Genomic DNA, 23,940 nt, shown 5'->3' on the forward strand with positions numbered 1-23,940 from the left:
CACAATGCTAAACTAGTACAGATCCAAAACAGTGTCTCGTGTTGCTGTGCAAATCTAGCCTGGATCCGAAAAAACTGAGCAAAGTTTCTCGTGGCAATGCACGTAACTAGCATGGATCGAAAAAAAAAAAAAATGTGTGATGTTTCTCGTCATGACACATGAAACCAGCATGGGAACAAAACACCACCCTCCGCTTGAAACCGGGTGAAATTTCAGTGGCACCATAATGCTGATTTCACCATAATGCTGATTTCTCAGAACTGGCCTAAGCGGATTTCAGTGCAAATTCAGTTTGCGGGCAGAATTTTCACTCACCCTTAGTAATTCGTGCTAGTGAGGTGATGGTATCCGTGGCAGATGCCAAAGAGAACTTACAGAAAGGATTGACTCCCCACTGTGGTACAATACAGCACACGTGCACTTCACCCGGTGGATTGTAGGGGGCGTGGGACCCATTCATCCTTTGCCGTTTGATCCCTCCTGCCTCTGGTTGGACCAGACATTGGCAGTGTACTGCAGACCCCCACATTAGTGTTACCAATTGAAAAGCAGTCTACTTTAGAAGGATCGTAACATCATCCCTCAAGGGTTCCTTTGGGCTTTGGTAAGCAGTGCAAGCCGGCTTTTTGCCTGCCAAGGGGAGAGCATCATTCCTGGTGTTCATTCTGGAGGAAGTCAAGTCATGCCACTCATAATATTAGGATACTGTCAAAAACAGCATCCTCCTGACTCAGCCCACCCACGCAGAGTTGGCTTGAAGTGGACTCGGTGGTCTCTAAGATCATACCTGTGCCCCCACTCGTCCGTCTTTTCTGTTCACAGAGGTTGACAGTAACATGCCCCATTCCACAGGGTTTCTTGCTACGCCTCTCGTTTTGACGTCTACCAGTGTACAGTGCCCTTGTACACGGGACACAGTGCAGGTTTTCCTTCACACAGGAATTATGCAATTTGTCCACAGCTTCCGGCATTGCTGATGTTGATATCGGTTGCATTTGAAATGTTTCTACAAATAATTTTCACTCGAGCCAACAGTACACAAAACTGTGATTCTTCTTTATTCTTTGCTTGCAGGATCCAAGTTCACATGTAAGACAATTCCTAAGTACCTGAGAGACACACACACACATACATTGGGGCGCCCAGCAGACCATGTGCTCTTCATCAGGCATCTCCTAACTGAGATCGTGAGGACAGGCATCCATAACATGCATGCAGCATTCCCGTGACCTGCAAATACAGGCTAGCATGTGTTCAACATTCATCCAACCAAGAACCACAACACCATACTAACCCTTTCTTCTGGCATCATAATGTGGACTAGCCACTGGCGAGTGGTCAGTGAAATGGTGCGTGTGTGATAACCGTGGGGCAATTAACTAGGTATGCCAGGCTAGAAGCTTGAAACGTGAAAATGAGACTCCTGCCTTCTTTATAATACAACAACAGACACATTACACAGCACAAGATAGGACGCGCCTCCCAACTTTACAATATTACTCACAGCTCAATAAACATCTTCCACTACAGATATTGGTGCCGGCAAAGGAAATGCACCCACTTATTTTACAACCTCAGACATACAAATATACCACAACTAGCACAGGAACTGGACTAGGACATACACACCAGCTTCACATCACAAACATAACACAACCAGTTCAATAAATGGTGTGGAAAATACACCAATCTACTCTGCTATGCAGTCTTCTGTGCACCCCACAATAACCCAACCAGCACAGGAATTGGCAGAGGGCGTACACACCAGCTTCACATCACAAACATAACACAACCAGTCCAATACCTGGTGTGGAAAAGGCACCAATCTGCTATGCAGCGTTCCATACACACAAAATAACCCAACGAGCACAGGAACTGGAAGAGGACATGCACATCAGCTTCTCATCACAAACATAATACAATCAGTCCAATACCTGGTGTGGAAAATGCACCAATCTGCTATACAGCCTTCCATGCACCCCCACAATAATCCAACCAGCATAGGAACTGTCAGAGGACAGAGACGCCAGCTTCTCATCACAACCAGTCCAATACCTGGTGTGGAAAATGCACCAATCTGCTATGTAGCGTTGCATAATCCCCACAATAACCCAACCAGCACAGGAACTGGCAGAAGACATACACGCCAGATTCTCATCACAACCAGTCCAATACTTGGTGTGGACAATGCACCAAAGTGTTATGCACCCTTTCATGCACCCCACAATAACCCAACCAGCACAGGAACTGGCAGAGGACATACACACCAGCTTCTCATCACAAACATAACACAGCCAGTCCAATACCTGGTGTGGAAAATGACCAAAGTCCTATGCAGCCTTCCATGCACCCCACAATAACCCAACCAGCACAGGAACTGGCAGACGGCATACACACCAAATTCTCATCACAACCAGTCCAATACCTGGTGTGGAACATGCACCAATCTGCCATGCAGCCTTTCATGCACCCCACAGTACCCCAACCAGCACAGGAACTGGCAGAGGACATACCTGTCAGATTCTCATAACAACCAGTCCAATACCTGGTGTGGACAATGCATTAAAGTGTTATGCAGCCTTCCATGCACCACACAATAACCTAACCAGCACAGGAACTGGCAGAGGGCATACACACCAGCTTCTCGTCACAAACATAACACAACCAGTCCAATACCTGGTGTGGAAAATGCACCAAAGTGTTATGCAGCCTTCTATGCACCCCACAATAACCCAACCAGAACAGGAACTGGCAGATAGCATAACACCAGCTTCTCATCACAAACATAACACAACCAGTCCAATACCTGGTGTGGAAAATACACCAGCCTGCTAAGCATCCTTCCATACACCCCACAATAACCCAACCTACACAGGAACTGGCACAGGACATACAAACCAGCTTCACATCACAAACATAACACAACCAGTTCAATAAATGGTGTGGAAAATGCACCAATCTACTCTGCTATGCAGTCTTCTGTGCACCCCACAATAACCCAACCAGCACAGGAACTGACAGAGGGCGTACACACCAGCTTCTCATTACAAACATAACACAACCAGTCGAATACCTGGTGTGGAAAAGGCACCAATCTGCTATGCAGCCTTCCATACACACAAAATAACCCAACGAGCACAGGAACTGGCACAGGACATGCACACCAGCTTCTCATCACAAACATAACACAATCAGTCCAATACCTTGTGTGGAAAATACACCAATCTGCTATACAACCTTCCATGCACCCCCACAATAACCCAACAAGCACAAGAACTGTCAGAGGACATACACGCCAGCTTCTCATCACAAACATAACACAATCAGTCCAATACCTTGTGTGGAAAATGCACCAAAGTGCTATGCAGCGTTCCATGCACCCCACAATAACCCAACCAGCACAGGAACTGGCAGAGGACATACACACCAGATTCTCATCACAACCAGTCCAATACCTGGTGTGGAAAATGCACCAATCTGCTATGCAGCGTTGGATATGCCCCACAATAACCCAGCCAGCACAGGAACTGGCAGAGGACATACACGCCAGATTCTCATCACAACCAGTCCAATACTTCTTGTGGACAATGCACCAAAGTGTTATGCAGCCTTCCATGCACCCCACAATAACCGAACCAGCACAGGAACTGGCAGAGGGCATACACACCAGCTTCTCATCACAAACATAACACAGCCAGTCCAATACCTGGTGTGGAAAATGCACCAAAGTGCTATGCAGCATTCCATGCACCCCACAATAACCCAACCAGCACAGGAACTGGCATAGGACATACACACCAGCTTCACGTCACAAACATAACACAACCAGTCCAATACCTGGTGTGGAAAATGCACCAATCTGCTATGCAGCCTCCCATGCACCCCACAATAACCCAACCAGCACAGGAACTGGCAGAGGGCATACACACCAGCTTCTCGTCACAAACATAACACAGCCAGTCCAATACCTGGTGTGGAACATGCACCAAAGTGCCATGCAGCCTTCCATGCACCCCACAATAACCCAGCCAGCACAGCAACTGGCAGACGGCATCCACACCACCTTCTCATCACAAACATAACACAGCCAGTCCAATACCTGGTGTGGAACATGCACCAATCTGCCATGCAGCCTTCCATGCACCCCACAATAACCCAACCAGCACAGGAACTGGCATAGGACATACACACCAGCTTCACGTCACAAACATAACACAACCAGTCCAATACCTGGTGTGGAAAATGCACCAATCTGCTATGCAGCCTCCCATGCACCCCACAATAACCCAACCAGCACAGGAACTGGCAGAGGGCATACACACCAGCTTCTCGTCACAAACATAACACAGCCAGTCCAATACCTGGTGTGGAACATGCACCAAAGTGCCATGCAGCCTTCCATGCACCCCACAATAACCCAGCCAGCACAGCAACTGGCAGACGGCATCCACACCAGCTTCTCATCACAAACATAACACAGCCAGTCCAATACCTGGTGTGGAACATGCACCAATCTGCCATGCAGCCTTCCATGCACCCCACAATAACCCAACCAGCACAGGAACTGGCAGACGGCATGCAGTTTTCTAGGCAGCTTTTCAGTTTTCACATGGAAACATTGAGGGCCACAGAACTGTGAGATTGTGCATATCTTAGAATTCTGACAGACTATGCATATTTACATATGTGAGAACACAAAATTAACTTTAGTTTTCGAAGAAACTAATTAGAAACCCCGTTGTTCATTTTATATACAGTTTATTTGATTTCCATGGTAAAATTAAAAACGGCGTTTTTCTATTCAGTTTAAAATAATATCTCAGGATATCATTTTTTCCTTGGAAATTATATTTTACAATGACAGAGTTTCATATGAGATACAAAGGCAGACATAAAATACATTGAGCTCCTACTTAATAGTGGACGATATTTATTTGTTTATACCAGTACGGAAATTGCAATACATTAGCTGAGTGCCTTTTCTTCAGGCTCCCCAAAGTCTAAATACACTGGGAGCCTTTTCCCTTTAAGTCCGTAACACGCATTGCCGCAAACTTAAATAGAGTGCCCGATGCCCACTTAAATTAGAATAAACAGTATTTAAGATTGTTCAGAGATGACAGCACATCTGTCTCATCAGAACAGAGTCTCCTTGGCACCCAGGAGGCACATCGTGTGGGCAAATATACAGCAAGGCTTTGGAAAAACATGACTCTATAACCCCCCCCCCTTCTCTCTCTCTCTCTCTCTCTCTCTCTCCCTCTCACTCTCTCCCCCTATCTCTTTCTTTCTCTCTACCCCTCTCCCTCTTTCTCTCTCTCTCTCTCTCTGTCTACCCCCCCTCTCTCTCTCTCTGTCTCTCTCTCTATCTCTTTGTCTCTCTCTACCTCTCCCTCTCGCTCTATCGCTCTCTACCCCTCTCTTTCTTCCTCTCTCTCTACCCCTCTCTCTCTCTTTCTCTCTTTCTCTACCCTTCTCTCTCTCTTTCACTCGTTCTCTCTCTCTCTCTCTCTCTCTCTCTCTCTCTCTGTGTCTGTCTCTCTACCTCTCCCTCTCTCTATCTCTCTACCCCCTTCTCCCCCTCTCTTTCTTTCTCTCGCTTTCTCTCTCTCTCTCTCTCTCTCTCTCTATCACTCTCCCTCTATCTCTCGCGCTCTCTCTCTACCTCTCCCTCTCTATCGCTCTCTAGCCTTCTCTTTCTTTCTCTCTCTCTATCCCTCTCTCTTCTCTCTCTTTCTCTACCTCTCTCTCTCTTTCTCTACCCTTCTCTCTCTCTTTCTCTCTTTCACTCTTGCTCTCTCTTTCTCTCTCTCTCTGTCTCTCTCTCTACCTCTCCCTCTCTGTCTATCTCTCTCTACCCCCTCTCTCTCTCTTTCTCTCTCTCCCTCTCTCTCTCTCTCACCCACCCTCTATCTCTCTCTCTCTGTCTCTCTCTCTCTACCTCTCCCTCTCTATCTCTCTCTAGCCCTCTCTGTCTTTCTTTCTCTCTACCCCTCTCTCTTCTCTCTTTCTCTACCTCTCTCATTCTCTACCCTTCTCTCTCTTTCTCTCTCTCTATCTCTCTCTCTCTCTCTCTCTCTCTCTCCATTTTGTTGTGAAGCGGACCCTGTGTGCCGACTTCTGAATGTATGTGGCGACGTGTCTGTCCCCTTCTGAAGCGTCTTGTTAAGATCATCTCCGTGTACGGGGGAGGCAATGGGAGCTGTTTTGACACAGGGGGAAACAGGAGAACTCATGATTGGAGTCTTTGTTTGATTTGATGAAGGGAAATGTCATTTATCTATTTAAATAATCGGAGGGTGGGGGAGGCTGTGTTGGGCTGCATTTAAAATTCCACAGCTCAATCATTCATCAGATTTCCCTGAGGGAGAATGCTTCAACGAATAATGAAAACGAAAATGTCTTTAACCTTTTCTGGATAGTTTCTCCCAACAACGAAAACAGCCGATGCTCTGAATTGCATCTAACCTTGTAAAATAAATAGAATAATAATAAAACAAGGCAGCATTGATGCAGCCGGCTAATAACTCCGGGGCCGTAATTCTGCTGAGCATTTGCCCAAACAATAGCCAGGCTCTCTGTCCATAAAGGAATCATGACACATTGTTGATGACATAGTTATAAAACTGTTCTCCAGGAAGTTGTGCTGTTGTTGCAAACTGTGCATTGATTGAACTTGGACAGAGTCATCTGGGCTGAAAGCAGCACAAACTAAAAGCATTTGGTGCTCTGCAATTAATTTGTAAGCTCCATGAAAGACCTTACTAGAAGTGGTCTTGTCTTTTCAAGTTGTGCGCTTTTGTCATTTGTTCATTTGCTTTGGTATGCTTTCCATCCAGAGCCTGTTACCTCACCACCGATGTATGTGGAGATAGCGATAGCTTTGGTGACGTGGTGTGAGTGTGTCATTATGTTTCATAGGGGGGAGGACACAGTAAAGGGAGCAGGGAGTTACCAACAATGGGGGTTGGGGCAGGGAAGCAATTTGACATCAAGGCTTCTCTAAGCCAGTGATCGGAGTGAGCGGGAACGGTCGGGAGCAGAGTTCCAGTACTTTTATTTATTTTTCTGTTTACCATTCCTCTACTTTTTACGACCATATTCAACATTCTCTATAGAGGATTTGGCCAGTCATGCCCCTGTGCAAGTGTAAAGTTGTAATAGGAGCCTAAATTACTAATCACTTAGACTATTGCAATGCCCCGGCTGCAACACCTTGTCATATGTTGCAGTACGCCTCCACTAACCCTCTCCTCTGCCGAGACCACAGTTCCACTACTTTTTCCAGTACACTTCTACTACTGCTCTAAGAAACCTGAGGAGGAAACAGCGGGGATAATAAGGTCACCCAGTCTCAGGTGTTGTGGCGAGAGGAGGGGCGTGTGGTCCTCGGTGTTAGGGAGGGTCTTATTTCTGTCTTTATTTCCGTTGGTGTTCAAAGTTTCCCACGTTTCCACTCTTAAGGTGACGGCATTTCCACCAGTGGCATTCTCATATCACTCAACTGGCAAGATAGTGACATCACTGCTCTGTAAATGAGTGGGAAGCTATACAGGGTCCTCCAAGTCCAGAACATGAAAGAAATTGCTTGATTTTTGTAATACACCTAAATAACACTTTCTTCTGCATCTATTTCATGCAAAGAAATGGGGGAGGGAGTTGCTAATTCTCCCACTGGCATCCAAAAAGAAAACAGAGGGGTTCTTATCGAGTTGAAGAGTGTATTTTCAGTAAAGACTGGATTTTTGTATTGGATCCAACGAGTGCTTCAGGTGACACAAGAACTCCAAGGGAGGACCTAATGAGTCGTGAAACAATCTGTGGGGGCGGGCCCTAGGCGTGCCTTGACACAGCCCAAAAATCGCAAGAAACCGTTAAAAGACACGTGGCCTGCGGAACTACAGGAATGGCCTGGCGGATGTGGTGCATTTTTCATACCTGCTATGAAAGGGAGTACAATCTGAAAGGTGTAACAATATAATGAATCATTAGTCAAAAAGTCACTGAAATAACAAAATTCAAATGTAAAAACAAGATCAAACCAAAATAGATCAATGCAGGGTTCAACCCCTCAGCTCTTTGGAATGAAATCCAAGATGTATATGTGTTCATTAATGCTAATCATTCTAATATTAAGACTTCCATATGATATGTTTATTCTGTGTATCCTTTCCCTTGAGAGTATTACAAAACAAATAGGTGAACTCGAAAAATCTGAACCTGAAGATGTGATTCTAAGCAAGCGTCATACTGACACCTATCAGGAAGTAGCTGTATTGTTTGCCATCGTCTTTGTTACCGACCTTTCACACTGAAAAATCAGGCCAGGGCACCCCGTCAGAGCCCTGGGTGGAGGGGGGCTGTAGAGGGCTTCCTGGGACACTAAAAACCCCAAAGCCAAGACTAAATTGTACCACTGATTATAAACAACACCTGTGGGCCGAGGTCAGGGCTCTTTCCATGTCTCTAAAAAGTCTGATAAAGTGGTGTAGGTCTCACTGGCAATCTCCTGGGGATCTAAGGAAGGGGTCCACCACATCTAACTCTCCAGATGTTTTAGACTACGACTCCCATGAATCCCCCACCATTGAATATGCTGGCTAGGATTGGTGGGACTTGTAGTAGATATCACCTGGAGAGCCAAAGGTTTCAGACCCCTGATCAAAGGCATCAAGGGACAATCGTTAGTTACCATGGCCTTACCCAAAGCCAGCGCGGCAGGGCATTCATTCATTCATTCATTCATTCATTCATTCATTCATTCATTCATATAACATGCATGGAATTAGACTGCTGAAGCGCTTTTGCATTCTTCACCTCTTGAAACTAGGTGACATGAAAGCACTATTTTAATTCAATATCCGCTTCAAAATCCGTGTGTGTTCACGGTAAAAGAATATGCTTTTTGACTGGCAGATGGAACAAATGAAGGCTCACCAATACAATTTTTACCGAACTTCTTAGGCAAATTTTCAACGTTGACCATGATCTAGAGTAATAGTGCCTGAGCCGGTTCCCATTAAGAAATCGTGCAAGCCTAGTTTACTCGCAGTTTGTCTTGTTCGAATGAAATGTATCTGGGGGGTCCCACGCATGACCAATGTTCGCTTCTACTATGGGGAATAGGACAGCTCTTTCCCTTAATGACTGCCCTTGTATACGCACATGGCAGGTGCTCTGTCCCATAGACAAGGGGCCTGATTCATGGAATATTTTGCACCATGCAAAGTACTTTTTACTGGTGCAAAGTGACTTGGCACTGCCAACAAAGACCCTGATTCATGGAACAGTGCAAGTGTATTTTTGCCGTGCAAAGTCACTTTGCACGGCAAAAAGACACTTTGCACTGTTTCATGAATCAGGGTGGAGCAGTGCAAAGTGTATTTTTGCCGTGCAAACTGACATTGCACAGCAAAAAGACACTGCACTGTTTCATGAATCAGGGTGGAGCAGTGCAAAGTGTATTTTTGCCGTGCAAACTGACATTGCACAGCAAAAAGACACTTTGCACTGTTTCATGAATCAGGGTGGAGCAGTGCAAAGTGTATTTTTGCCGTGCAAACTGACATTGCACAGCAAAAAGATACTTTGCACTGTTCCATGAATCAGGGTGTTTGTCACTTTGCACCAGTGAAAAGTACGTTGCACCGTGCAAAATATTCCATGAACCAGGCCCAATATGTATTTGTTTGGAAGATATCCGTCTGACTGGCCGAAGGCTACTCCAGTAGCTCCTAAACCATGAGCTCTGTGAGCATTGAGGATACTGCGAAAAAGTGATGCAGCAGAATGGGAAATAAACAGTTCTGATATAAGTCCTTTTGCTGATGTTGACCGTCTTTCTGCTTCCATCATTTCTACTGCTCCCCAGCGCTGGTGGAAACCAATCTGGCATTCTGTTGCTGGCCTTGGTCCCCATACCGTGTGCAGTAATCCATGCACGGACAAGGTCCACTTTACCTTCGCTGGAAATACCTTCCCAAGTTCTCCAATGGATGCACATTTCACGCACCATCCTTTATAACACACTGGGCCTCAATACGAGGAGGGCAGTAAGGGGTTAACGGCACCGGTAAATGTGCCGGAGCTGTTAACCCCCGTACTGCCCTATTTCGAGGGCCCCTCGTGGGACCCGCTCTGGACGTCTGGTTTTACCAGACGTCCTTTGCGGGTCCCGCGAGGCGACAAGCATGCTAACAACGGGCCCGTCATTAACGGGCCCGTTGTTAGCATGCTCCCCATTCCCATTGAGCCCTATGGAGGCTCAAATGGAAATGGGGATGGTCTGGGTCTGGGTTCCCTTAATGGGGAAATACCGGGCCCTCCAAAGTCGGAATGGCCCAGTATTTCCCCATTCAGGGACACGGACCCGAGATTGGAGGCAGCCATGCCCTTATTAAGGGCATGGCTGCCTCCAAACTCGTAATGAGGCCCACTACCTTCGTATGGCAAATTAGGAAGACCTGTTTTTTGTGGTGGCAATAGTGGGGCTGATGGGAGCAAAATCGATTGACAATAGCCACTTCTCAAACATTGCCTTAATTGGGATCATAGCTGAAATGCTGTAATTTAAACTTTTATGGAAAACAAAAATCAATGGACCTCATGCCAAGTTTACCGGTCCGGAAATAAGGGTGCCGGTAAGCTCTGCCGCACCCTTGTTTCCGGACCGGCAAACTACGGGTTTGCCTGCCGGAGCTGCTGTGCCCTACAGGGCTGACCGTGCCAGGCACAGCGGTCATGGTAAGTGAAACCGTCACGGAAGCACCGGCACCGTTAACAATGGTGCCAGTGCTTCCGTGTCCCCACTCCCATGGGAGTGGGGACACGGAATTACCGGCGCCTGACTTCCCAGCCGCTGGACTTGTAATAGCCCAGTGGCACCGGGAAGTCAGGCGCCAGTAATCTTTTACGTGTCCGGCAGCAACCCGCCCAATGTCTTTCAAATTCCTTGAATTTTCTGAACCCCCCCCCCACCCGCTTTTGAATGAGATGGAGAGCCTTTAACATGGATTAGCCTAGCTCCCAAACTCTTTTTGATCGTCTCCTTGAGATTTCTCATAATCCCGTTCAACATGTTTAGCACTGTTGGAATAAAGGCGCGTGCTCCTCGAGCAGGCCTGCATGCGCCTGATGTCACCCAGGGGAGCACAATTGGTGGACAGTGAGCCGGCTGTGGGGAGCTTCCCTTCACCAACAAACATGGCTGCCGCTCAGCCGTGCTTGACGGGGATTCCAAACCTGCTTGTCTTTTTCCCCAGTAGCTCTGGCATTTCAGCAATAGTTCCTTACTTGTCTGTGTGTGGGAAAGACGTGTGTTTTTCGCTTTAAAGTGTGCCCTTATGACTTGTCCATCTTTTCATGTGATGTTTTCTAAAATATTCACGAGAAGGAAAAGATATTCAGAATGGTTTTACACAAATATGGATTTCTAAAGCTCTGTTGCACTTTTGGTGTGGGAGTCCATGGAGAGCTTATCTACAAAAATACTGCACCAGAGTTGATCGTAATATTTAATGAATAGACTATGCCGTGCCTTTTACTGTTTACAAAAAAAAAAAAAATAAGAACGCTCTCATTAACATACGTTTGTAATTTCTTTTCAGCGTATGTCCCGGAGGAAGAATTGAAGGCGGCAGAATTGGATGAAGACCCTGTGGAAGACGACGGGCTGTCCCTGGATGTCCAGGAAAATGAATATTTGTGCAATGAAGAACCGGAGAGCAAAGAGGCTCAGAGCTACCAGAACTCTCCGGGCAGCACTGCGACAAACCAGGATGCCGGCTACGGATCGCCATTCAGTGAGAACAGCGACCAGCTGGCTGACTTCAAAAGTACCTCGTCCAAGGACGGCCAAGAGAAAGAGGATGCTCCTTGTGCAGACCATGCTTCCTATCCGCAGGACAGCTTGGCACAAATCAAAGCTGTCTATGCAAACTTGCTGTCCGAATCCTGCTGGTCAACTCTTGCATTGGACTTAAAGAAGTGCGGCCCTAGCACCAGAAACAGCGAAAGCAGCCAGAATGAGCATTCAGAAACAAATTCCCATGCCAACGCCACAACTAACGCCCACATTGCCACAAGTAACAGTAATCACATTAGTCACAGTACCAGTAGCAACAGCACCAGTAACAGCTGTGGCTCGGGTTATGACTGGCATCAAGCTGCACTGGCAAAAACTCTGCAACAGACTTCTTACGGGCTCCTACCAGAGCCAAGTCTCTTTAGCACTGTGCAGCTTTACCGGCAAAACAATAAGCTTTACGGGTCCGTGTTCACTGGTGCAAGCAAGTTTCGCTGCAAAGACTGTAGTGCGGCATATGACACCCTGGTTGAGCTTACCGTGCACATGAACGAGACTGGACATTATAGGGATGACAACCGTGATCGAGAATCTGAGCGAACCAAGCGGTGGTCAAAGCCGAGAAAGCGCTCCCTCATGGAAATGGAAGGCAAGGAGGACGCACAGAAAGTGTTAAAGTGCATGTACTGTGGACATTCCTTTGAATCTTTGCAGGATCTGAGTGTGCATATGATAAAAACAAAGCATTACCAGAAAGTGCCTCTGAAGGAGCCGGTGCCAGCCATCACCAAGCTTGTCCCTTCCACCAAAAAGCGGGCACTTCAGGACTTGGTCTCTCCTTGTTCACCCGAGCCAGCAGGGGCCACACCAGGAACACCAACAAGCGACTCCTCAAAGGATCCGAAGTCTGCTAACCCATATGTCACTCCAAACAACCGGTATGGGTATCAGAACGGTGCTAGCTACACTTGGCAGTTTGAGGCCAGAAAAGCTCAAATATTGAAATGCATGGAGTGTGGCAGTTCCCATGACACATTACAGCAGCTGACTGCGCATATGATGGTCACCGGACATTTTCTGAAAGTGACAAACTCTGCCTCCAAAAAGGGAAAGCAGTTAGTGTTAGATGCAGTGGTGGAGGAAAAGATTCAGTCCATACCTTTGCCTCCCACGACCCATTCCCGGCTACCGGCATCTAATATTAAAAAGCAGCCAGACTCTCCCACCGGATCCACACATTCTGAAGAGAAGAGGGAGCCTGAAAGGGAAAAGGTTTTAGTACCCGAGCCAGAAAAAAAGATCAAAGAAGAGGTTGAGGACTCCACCGAAAAGTTTGAACCAACAACTGTGTATCAGTACCTCAGAGAAGAGGATCTGGATGACAGCCCTAAAGGAGGACTAGATATTTTAAAATCTCTAGAAAATACAGTCACAAGTGCAATCAGCAAGGCTCAGAATGGGGCTCCTTCCTGGGGTGGTTATCCCAGCATCCATGCAGCCTATCAGTTGCCAGGGTCACTGAAATGCCTTCAGTCCACCGTGCAGAGTGTTCAGATGCAGCCCTCGTACGCCAGCAGCGTCAAGTCACTGTCTTCCGACCATAATGCACTAATCCATTCTCCCGGCAGCCCAACACCCCCACCTCACAAAAGCAATGTCTCAGCTATGGAAGAGCTGGTGGAAAAGGTCACTGGCAAAATAAATGTGAAGAAAGAAGAGAAATCTGTGGAGAAGGAAAGGAGTGTTCCAGTCAAAGTAATGTCTCCAGAAGCTAAAGAGAATAAAGACTTTCCAAAATCCGACCAAGGTAACAGCCAACCAATAGTTACAAAAATCCCTGATGTTGAAGCTCAGAAGGCTAAGAAGGACAGTCAAGCAGAGCTTCTCCATACACCAAATGGCACAGAACCCCTCAGAATTAAAGTCACCAATGGCTGCAATAATTTAGGGATCATCACTGACCATTCACCAGAGCCCCCGTTCATTAATCCATTGAGTGCTTTGCAATCGATTATGAACACCCATCTAGGCAAAGTCTCAAAGCCAATAAGTCCCTCCTTGGACCCTTTAGCCATGTTGTACAAGATAAGCAATAGCATGCTGGATAAGCCCATTTATCCCACGACACCTGTCAAGCAGGCGGATGCCATTGATCGGTACTACTATGAGAACAGTGATCAGCCAATTGATTTAACCAAATCCAAAAACAAGCCTCTCATTTCCAGCATGACAGATTCAGTATCCTCTCCTCTGAGAGAAAGTGCACTGATGGATATTTCTGATATGGTCAAAAACCTGACTGGACGTTTGACGCCCAAGTCTTCGACTCCCTCTACTGTGTCAGAGAAATCTGATGCTGATGGAAGCAGCTTCGAGGAAGCTTTGGATGAGCTTTCACCAGTACACAAAAGGAAAGGCAGGCAATCCAACTGGAACCCACAGCATCTACTTATCCTTCAGGCCCAGTTTGCCTCCAGCTTGCGCGAAACGGCTGAAGGCAAGTATATAATGTCGGACCTTGGCCCTCAGGAGCGGGTGCATATCTCTAAGTTTACTGGTCTTTCCATGACCACCATTAGCCATTGGCTGGCCAATGTGAAGTACCAGTTGAGGCGGACAGGTGGAACAAAGTTTTTAAAGAACTTGGACACGGGACACCCTGTGTTCTTTTGCAATGATTGTGCCTCTCAGTTTAGGACTGCGTCTACTTACATTGGGCACTTAGAGACGCATTTAGGCTTCTGTCTGAAGGATCTTTCTAAGCTATCTCTGAACCAGATGCAAGAGCAGAATGTTTCCAAAGTCCTTGCCAATAAGACGTTAAGCTCGCTGGGACTTCCCGAGGAGGACTCGGGCTCCACATTCCAGTGTAAGCTGTGTAACCGAACTTTTGCAAGCAAGCACGCAGTCAAACTGCACCTTAGTAAAACACACGGCAAGTCCCCGGAGGACCACCTGATCTATGTGACCGAGTTAGAAAAACAATAGTGTCCAGGTATGCAGTCAGGCATGCAAGTGACCACAGGAACATTGCACTAAACGTATTCATAGTACTGCACTAGGCCTGACCTGAGCCTCTGAAATCAGTCTTACTTTTGTTGCTGAACTGCCTAGCTGGACCTGTTTTTTTCTTACATATATTTTATAGTTCTATTTATATGCTCTGTCTGATCTGTGCATGTTCTTTTTTTTTTGTGAGTCCAAGTCTGACCTTTTATTTTCAACATCTTTCTTGATGTCAAGCTATCTTTTGTAGAAAATAGTGGGAGACACTATTGAGAGACATTATTTTAGCTGCAAAGAGGAAAAAAAAGACACCAAGAACAATGACAAACAGAACATCGTAAAATTGCAATGTTGCCATGACAATAAAGGTCAGAGACAGTAGCGTCAGGTTAACCCTTTGAGAACTGTAAAAGCATTAATGTGCCTTTCCCCTAAAAAAAGGCTGAAGGCATTTCACTCAAAGCAAGTCTGTGTCAGACAAAAAACATATTTTAAAACAAAATATAATAACATGCTTTTTTTTTTAATAAAGAACTGGTTTGTAACATGCATGCATCTCCGTGAAGGATGGAGATCTGTCTAGTACTCAATGGGTTCTGAAGTCCACAAATGTTAATATTTATATCGATTTTATATCTGTCAAAATAGAGATGGGTATAGAACCATACAGACATCAAATTAACTCGCCACTATGCCCATACCCTCTGGATGCTAAAAGAAATGCCATTTTTGGCAAAAAGTATGCAAGCTTCTATTTAAATACATGTACAATTTTATTTCTTTCTTTTTCTGTACAGTAAGTGCTGGAGTTTATAGTTATTTACAAATGCAAGCTTTGGTATAAGCTTATCTTTCTATTGTGTGAAACATTGGTTAATTAAAATACAAATCAAACATGGAGCAAATACTGAACTATGTTCCTTGTAAATGGCCAGCATCAGCTTAAATTCTATTCTACATATCTTAACATGTTAAAGTGTTCTAACTTTCTTTATACCTTCTGGCTGTATGCTTTCTCTTTGAACTTTTTTATAATGTCATTTTATATTCGATCTCTGTGTACATAGTGTAAAACCACAATTTTTGGAAAAGAAATCTAGTTCCTGCAACTTGATTTAAATAGGGAATCATTTTACTGGCACCTGCATCAGTTCAGATGCATGTACTAAAGGAACTAACAGACATTAAAAAAAAAACCTGAATTAAAATAAAGTCAAAATAAAGCAAGCAATGCACTACGAATTATACATTTTAATGTTCTATCATTAATATTGTACAGTACATTTTTGGTTCACACAATTAAACCCACTGTTTTCTCAAGTGTAAAATAAACCCACAAGCAGTTCTTGATTTATGTGCCCTGTCATGTCGTCATTACTTTGCCTTTGAGGCGCTATTTCAGCAGCAAGTGGCATCACCAATGCAATCATCCAAGAAATCTCTATTCAGGATCATCTATCCAGGATCTGTAGCCTGGCGTGCTTCATTCAAACCCATAGGCATTCGCGTCACGAGAAGGAGTCACCATAATCTTAATCAGCGACGCGTTTAGGATCGCTGCCGCTTCAATAATTAGTGTTGGGTGTATCATTTCTAGATCTTACGGTGTAAGATGGGCTTAGACGTTTGGTCAAAGGATTCTTCCTGCACTGTGTGAATGTACGCATACTGTTGCGTGTATGCATCAACTCACTTCTAGTATTTATGATGTTTCAACTATCTTTTATATTGTATATAGTTTAGCCTAAGAGGAAAGTTCCACTCCAGGGCTTCTTAAGATCCGCCCAATTGTAGCAAACAAAACATGCTGAATTCTGCACAGAGCATGGGTGCCAGGCCCCTACGTGGCTCTTTACTACAAGGGTGAAAATAAACCACATGACTGGCACCATGCAGCAGAGATCCAGTTCCATTCATCTAGGACATTCACTTCTACAATTCCAATAGATGTTCTTGTGGAGTGAATGGAGGTACCTCTTGGAAATGGAACATTGTTTGTGGTAGGCATTGTTCTGCACAATGTAGGGATTTCATAACTTAATGTGTTGAAGAAGCCGTGATTTCATTAGAAGTAAACTCCATCTCTGCTGAAGAGATGGAAGAAAAATAATGTTCATCATATATCAGCCAATCACAGTATAGAACCTAAAAGTGTGAGCTGCAACCGTAATCTTTCCTTCCTGTGTCTGCTGTAAACTCAAACATAAACCTCTGGATAGAATGAAGAAACAAGAAACCGCATGCAGCTGAAGATGCGAGTGACCAAGAAAGAGCTCCATGGAACTGAGGCCTGGATCTCTCCAACTGGGCACCCAAAACCAGAATTCAAGAATGGATTTCTAGCAGGGATGTGGCATATCTAGCAGGAAAGATTCCGGCCTAAGTGGACCTTACCTCTTTTGTAGAGACAATGTTGGGTACAGACGCTCGAGAGTATGAAATGGAACACACCTCTTTATATTGGAGCCGGTACTTCACAGATCAGGGGATACATGGATGGTTACCTGCAGAGCCAAGACTCTCTTGACCTGGCATCTCTTAGATAAAGCACTATTCTTTCACAAATAGACAAGGCACTGTGATTATTAACCTATTAACATTTATTATGTCGCAAAAGAGAAACAAAACTAACGTGACATGGGTGCCAATAAATATGAGCTAAGGATAAAAAGGTTGCATAAACACACTGGCTAGATTGAAGCACAACCTCCCCCTCCCGAGAGTGCACTTAGTCACAAAGGCGAGTTGGCTCAAGACCAGTCAGATTTTTTAGCAAAAGATAATTGAGACTTTTATTTTGGGAATTCAACTAAGGGGTTAGGTTCATCACACACTTTCTATATTCTTTACCCTTGCCTGCGCTTTTGCCTTAAATAACAACTTAGAAATTTAACAATGGCTATCGTTTTCCAAAACTCCAGCAAAAAAAGTCTAAACTCTGGTTTCAATTCAGTCTCTAAATTCAACAAAGTCGTTTGGGTTTCCAGTTCTCAGTCTTAAAATGTGAGCAAGGGCACTCTTTCCCAGCAAGTCTGTCAGATGCTCGATGGGGCACCAGTGTTGCCCCCAAAGATGAACGGTGAACAGTACACAGGAGACATGAATGAAAGCGGTTTTGTAGACAAAAAAAAAGATAGACTATAACTATAGGCAAGCAACAAAGACAATGAGCAGAAAAGGGCAGGGAATACAACTAAGACAAGCATTCTTGGTTCCCAATGCGGTGTTCACAGAATGGGGCCAGGATTTCCTACAGTCTTGGGAGACAATAGCCTTCTAGGTGATTGTTGTTACAGTGCTCCCACTCTGAATGCTCATGGAAAGGAGCGGCAGGAGTGGGCTTCTGTGTCTGGACCCTAGTCCACACATATGGAAACAATGCTCAGAAGACCAAACCTGCATAAGTCCTGCAGGAATAGAACAGTTGCTGCTTTCTCTAACAGGAACCAGCGCACAGTTAACAAATACAGCACGAAAGACAATACTGAGGCTCAAAAAAGGAAAGGTACAGAGACAGCGTGCTGGAAATCCCACCACCCAAACCCTGGACAAAGGAATTAAGTGAGGGCAAGAACAGTAACACAAACCTTCAAAGAAATATCCAGGGAAGAACAGGAAGTCAAAGTAAGCACGTTTTAAGACTGAGAACAGGACATAAGAGCATAAGAAAAATAAAACAGGACAAAAAGCACAAGAATACAGAAAACTCGAAAAGTCAGACTGGAAACTATGAACTGGTATTAAGGAACTGGAGACAAACTGCAGACTAGGAACAAGATAAATCAAATAGAAACTGTGAGCTAAGATAACAGGGAAATGAGCAGCAGCAGAGTGGTACTAGGTATTAGCAACTAAGCACTATCTGTGTACTTGAATCTAGGATTGAACTGCAGACTGGAAACAAGGAAACTACAAACTGTAACTCTGTAATGAAACTTCGGGCAAATATCAAGGAGTAAGGGCACCAAGAAAAGAACAGCAGGCAAGAAACAAGGGAACGGTGGCAGAGAGCAAGGTCCTGAAGGCACGGTAATAGGGAGATTGCAGACAGAGGAGGGGGAAAGCTTTAGGGCAGAGGAAAATGGGCTGCAGGCCAGAGCAAAAGGCACTGGAGCAGGAGCAGGTTCTAGCAACTGCATAGACAGCAAAACAGCTGTGTTGGCAGTAATAGTTGAAAGCAAGAAGGTCTGGAAACATGCTCAATGCAAGAACAATGTGCTCCTGCTGGCATCTGCCTAAATACTGGCACACCCTAAACAGAAGCAGGCATGTTAGCAGCACCTGGAGGTATCCTGCCTCCTGTACCTGGGAAAGTGAAAGTAGTACTGATCTATAGGCCCTCAGGGGATTGTAGTTCTCAGACTGCCAACGCGTGCATTATGTGTAAGGCATTTTCGTCTGTATCCAGATTTATTTTTTGGTGCATTTAGCAGTATTTATTGTGACATGGCCCATAAAACGGCCTTGTCAAATGAGAAATGGACCCCTTTTTACAGGAGGTTGGAAGGGTAGGAAGGAATCCAGAGCCATCCCTAGCCTTGAGAGCAAGCTCAGCAAAGAGGGCCCCAATTCCAGTACCCCACCTGCTGTCGAAATAGTTGCCCACAGGCCACTGCTAACTCATGCCATGACTCTGCAAGAAACATTGCGCCTGTATTAGAATGTGAGAGAAACCAGCAAGATGTATTCTAGGGAAAAGAGACAGAGAGTCCTAGGAGGCAGCAGAGGGTGAGAACAGTGCTTTGGGGAGAAACTAAAACTAAGGCCCTACCGGCACACCCCCCAAACTCACCAGAGGAAGGGAGAGATAGAGAGAGAGAGAGAGAGAGAGAGAGAGAGAGAGAGAGAGAGAGAGAGAGAGAGACTCCGGAACCATACACAGCACCGCTAGGAAGCTCCCTAACACTGAAGAGGTACACCAATCCAGAGGTCCCCTAGACCACCAAGAGACATGTAGGGGAGAAGGGGAGAAGGACCAACCCTCCCTGAATGGATAAATGGGGCAACCCCCTGGAAACGGGTTCCAGAACACTAACATAAACATTGGTCTGCCAGGGCCTCAATCTTTCATAGACTGCAACCCTGCGTGACAACAATGAGCAGGTTTAGCCCACTTCTTATGACTTTTTGATACACATTTCTCCTGGGCCATCCAATCCTGAGAGAGACGGGGAATCTAACTTGGAACAGAAAGCAAGAAGTGTTGGTTTTTCAAGTGAGGTCAGAGGGGTAGGACGGCCAAGAGACCAGCAGGAGGGAGGAAGTAGCGGTAGACTGCACATGGATTGTGTTGCAGTTGAGGTATTGGTTAAGGAGTGAAAGTGGTTCTGCAGTGTGAGTGTGTGTAGTTGTGTGGCAAATGGGTAGACAAGGTAGTGTAGAGAGTGATTGGGGAGTGCATATGTAGCTGTTTGGAGGGTGGAGTAGTGGTTTGGAGCGAGGAGAAGTAGTTTGCAGGGAAAAGCAGTATTATTGTAGGAGTAGTGTGGAGGAGGCTGCAGAGCAGAGAAGGGAGTGGTAGTAGTGTAAGGAGGAGTGTAACATCGAAGGTACAGAAGAACAGTGGGAGGAGTTAAAGGGTGGGGACAAGAGGAAATAGTAGTAAACCCAAAGGTGAGAGTGAGCATGTTAGACAAAGCCTGAATCAAGCCGACTACTCTTAAGGCCCCCATCCGAAACCCCATTAGATCACTATCAAATGGATGGAGTACAGACAGTTTGTAAATCGCTGATAGAGCCTAGACAGATGATTTTTACATCATCACATTTAGTTCAAGTCAGTTGCAGGCAGCAGGGGTCAACCTTCAGTAGCACTAAGTGTCGTTACAGACGCTTTGCTTAGGGCAGAGGTTTGATATTAGAGGAGAGAGCGAGGGACAGCCATAGTCCCCACAAAAGTTCTAAAAAAATCCCTTGAACTGCCTCTGAGACTGAGAAGGATTATTGAGCTGTCTGTTACATAATCTGCATTTATTTTTGCATTTATTTACATGAAAAAGAAGCATTAGCATTTCTATGCCTTAATGGGAAGCTCATGGAGTGGGGTCCTTGCGCAATAAGTGAAGGTCTACGTATCTGCAGCCAAATGTAGCAACTTAAAAGGGAATTGCACTCCTTTTGCAACCTCTCTATTATACTTTGCACAGCCAGCCTAAGGAACCAAGACTCAAGTATGTCCGTTTTCTTTCTCCCTTTTTTTACAAATAAATACTGAAAGGAAAAAGAGTGATGGTAATCTGTATTTATGTGTAACAATCAGTAAAAATTAAAAACAGGGAGCCTTAAATATGCAATATCTATCCTGTGCAAAGTAATAGTGAATTTCAATAATTTCCAAAGGGTAGGTAAAGTCAGAAATGTGATAAATCTAGTTCAGGATGAATTTTAATAATGGATTTTGAGACCCAGCTAGTCCACAGAGGGCTCCCGCCTGGTGTTCAGGTGGCAGAACCGTGACATTTACCCATCCGCAAGCCATGTGTATGTATAGCAAATAAAAACCACGCTCAAGGCTTTCCTCTTAACAGTATGCTCTCATGCCATAATAGCACCACAAGATAGTCCAAAACCTGTTCAAGGCTTCGAGTGACAGTCTTAAGCAGAGGTAAGCCTGACATATTTTATAACCTGGGTGTCTGAATTTATTAAGGCAGGATCAACCATAATAGAGTAGTGCTGTTTCATAATGACCACTTGATTATAAAGATTTTCCAGAATGACTTTTTAGAAAGTCTTCATTCTATTAAAGACAAGGAGGCAAGCATTATGCTTCTCTTTCTTTATTAAATTCAAATAGAAAGAGCTCAGCAGCAAGTTTTAATGCACCCAAACTGATGGTATTTTCTATACATAACAAGGGTGCAGAAAAAATATTCATGAAATAACTTTAAACCCGAAGAAAAGATAACTTCCAGTCCGTAATAAACAGTCACTGAAGATAGGGAACTCCGTTTCCCAGAAGGCTTAGCCCAAGTTCATGACAGGTCACTGAACATGTGACTGTAATTCTCCAATAACGTAGACAAACGCTTCCAAATAGGGACCAATAGTGCATCACTCCCTCTTTCGAGGCTGCCAATCATGGAAAAAACCAAAATGAAGAAATAGATGTAGCTGGGGTTGTAAGGCTGCGGACGTCCGTGGAAATCCAGAGCAGGTCTGGATTGCTTGTCCGAAGTCACTATGAGAAGAAAGAAAAAATCAAGGGTTACCTGATGTATATAATAACCCTATTCAGTGTGCAAGGGCGGGTAGAGAAATTAGCACTTTATTATGCAATCTTGAACAGGACATTGATCAACTGTACGTAAGCGTGATAAGCGCCCTTTATTCCTCTAGTCGGGCAGGATAATGCTTGCCTCCGTGTCTTTAATAGAATTAAGACTTTCTAAAAAGTTATTCTGGAAAATCTTTATTGTATGTCAAGACCAGAGGCTCACATTATGCTGGTTTAAAGCTTACTTAGCACTAAGGATGCGGGTTGCTCTACCGGCTTCAGGTAGAATTGTTTAAAAATAGACTTGCCTATCCAGTCGGCCATCCTCATGATCTCCTCTAAACGGACTCCAACCTGAACGGCTTTGGAGGCCACAGCACCTCTCACTGAGTGAGCACAGAAGAGATTAGTATTGATTCCTGCTTGGGAGAGAGTCCAGTGTACTCAGCGTGCCAATGTTGGTGGGGAAACCACCTTACGTGGGTTGCAAAGTGCTATTAACTGTTGCCCCTTAGGAGAGGTCCTAAGTGGCGCGGTCACCTCTTCGTAGACCTTTAAGCACTTGGCTAGACATAGCTTTGGCTGTTCTCTAAAGGCAGGATATGATATAACTCTCGAGTTGCATTTGGTTCTCCTGGATATCTGGAATACTATGCCATCTGGAGAAAAGGACCTGCCTGCTAAATCGACCGCTCTGACATCTGAGACTCTCCTGCCGGAGACCAAGCATAACAGTGTAGTGAGCTTAACGGAGAGGGCTGTGCGAGATAACTCCTCATTATGAGGTCAGGAGAGGAAAAGATTAAGCACCCTGTTAACGTCCCATAGTTTGTTGTATGGGGATGAGAAGGTACTGTTAGGCGAATGCCCTTAAGTAATTGCATACCAGGTGATGTTCTCCTGCTGGGAGGCCCTCCACACGATCGTGGCCGGCTGAAATTGCAGAGCGTTAACCGTCCTGTAAGTGAGACCTCGCTCTACTAACGAGGCTAGAAAGTTCAAAATGTCCTCTATAGGTGCTGAAACTGGATGGAGCCCTCGATCCAAACACCAGCGTGTCCAGGCGCTCCAAGAGTTAGAGTACCTCTTGTAGGTAGCAGGGGCCCAGCTTTGCTCGATAAGACTGACCGCTTTGAGTGAGATGCCTGGGACCCTCCATCTTGACCTGAAATCCACCAGGCCGCCAGAGTCAATGACTCGCTGAGGAGAAGGGGGTGGCGTTAACCTGACAGACCCGTTAGCAGATCTGGAGATTGGGGTAGAAGGATTGGAAAATCCAAGGAAAATTCCAGAAGAACCAGATACCAGGTCTGAGATGTCCAGACCAGAGCTATGAGGACAAGCTTTGTTTGTTCCTGACGGACCTTCGCCAGGGTCCTCGCTATCATGGTGAAGGGGGGAAAGGCATGATAATTCCCCCGGTCCACTGCTGCAGAAATGCATCCGTCGCTGCGGCTGCTGGATCCGGTCTCCAGCTGTAAAACTCTGGGAGCTGGGTGTTGAGGTGGGTGGCAAACAGATCCCTGGTCATGGGGCCCCATACCTGTTGGAGGTGGCAGAAAATCTCTCAGTTGAGCAACCAATCGCTGTAGTCGGAATGGCGGGAGTGCCAGTCCGTGATTACGTTTCTGAGCCCTGGGAGATATTCTGCCGTGACCGAGATGTGGTGTTCCAGGCAGATATGCCAAAAGTCCTTGCTAAGTTCCGCTAGGGGTCTTGATCTGGTGCCACCCAGATGATTGATGTATCTCACTGCTGAAATGTTGTCCATTTTCAGTAAAATACAACAGCTCACTCTGCCTCTGGCAAATGATCGCACAGCGAAAGAACCAGCTAGGAGCTCCAGGCAATCTATGTGCATCTCCAGTTCCTGAGGAGACCAAGTTCCCCCCGCATCTTGCTCCCCAACCTGAGC

At 45.4% G+C, this 23,940-nt stretch overlaps 1 protein-coding gene across 1 annotated transcript in view; it reads left to right on the forward strand.

The window, feature by feature from the left end:
• TSHZ1 (teashirt zinc finger homeobox 1) overlaps window positions 1-16,163 on the forward strand; it is a 136,688-nt gene extending 120,525 nt beyond the window's left edge. Inside the window, exon 2 of the mRNA XM_069620740.1 lies at window positions 11,607-16,163. Coding sequence (XP_069476841.1) covers window positions 11,607-14,791 — 3,185 coding nt within the window. The 3' untranslated portion in view covers window positions 14,792-16,163. The remainder of the gene's footprint in view (window positions 1-11,606) is intronic.
• Window positions 16,164-23,940: the final 7,777 nt, after the last annotated feature.

The sequence above is a fragment of the Ambystoma mexicanum genome, chromosome 5q (genome assembly GCF_040938575.1).
Source record: "Ambystoma mexicanum isolate Mex_15411 chromosome 5q, UKY_AmexF1_1, whole genome shotgun sequence".
Classification (NCBI taxonomy): domain Eukaryota; kingdom Metazoa; phylum Chordata; class Amphibia; order Caudata; family Ambystomatidae; genus Ambystoma; species Ambystoma mexicanum.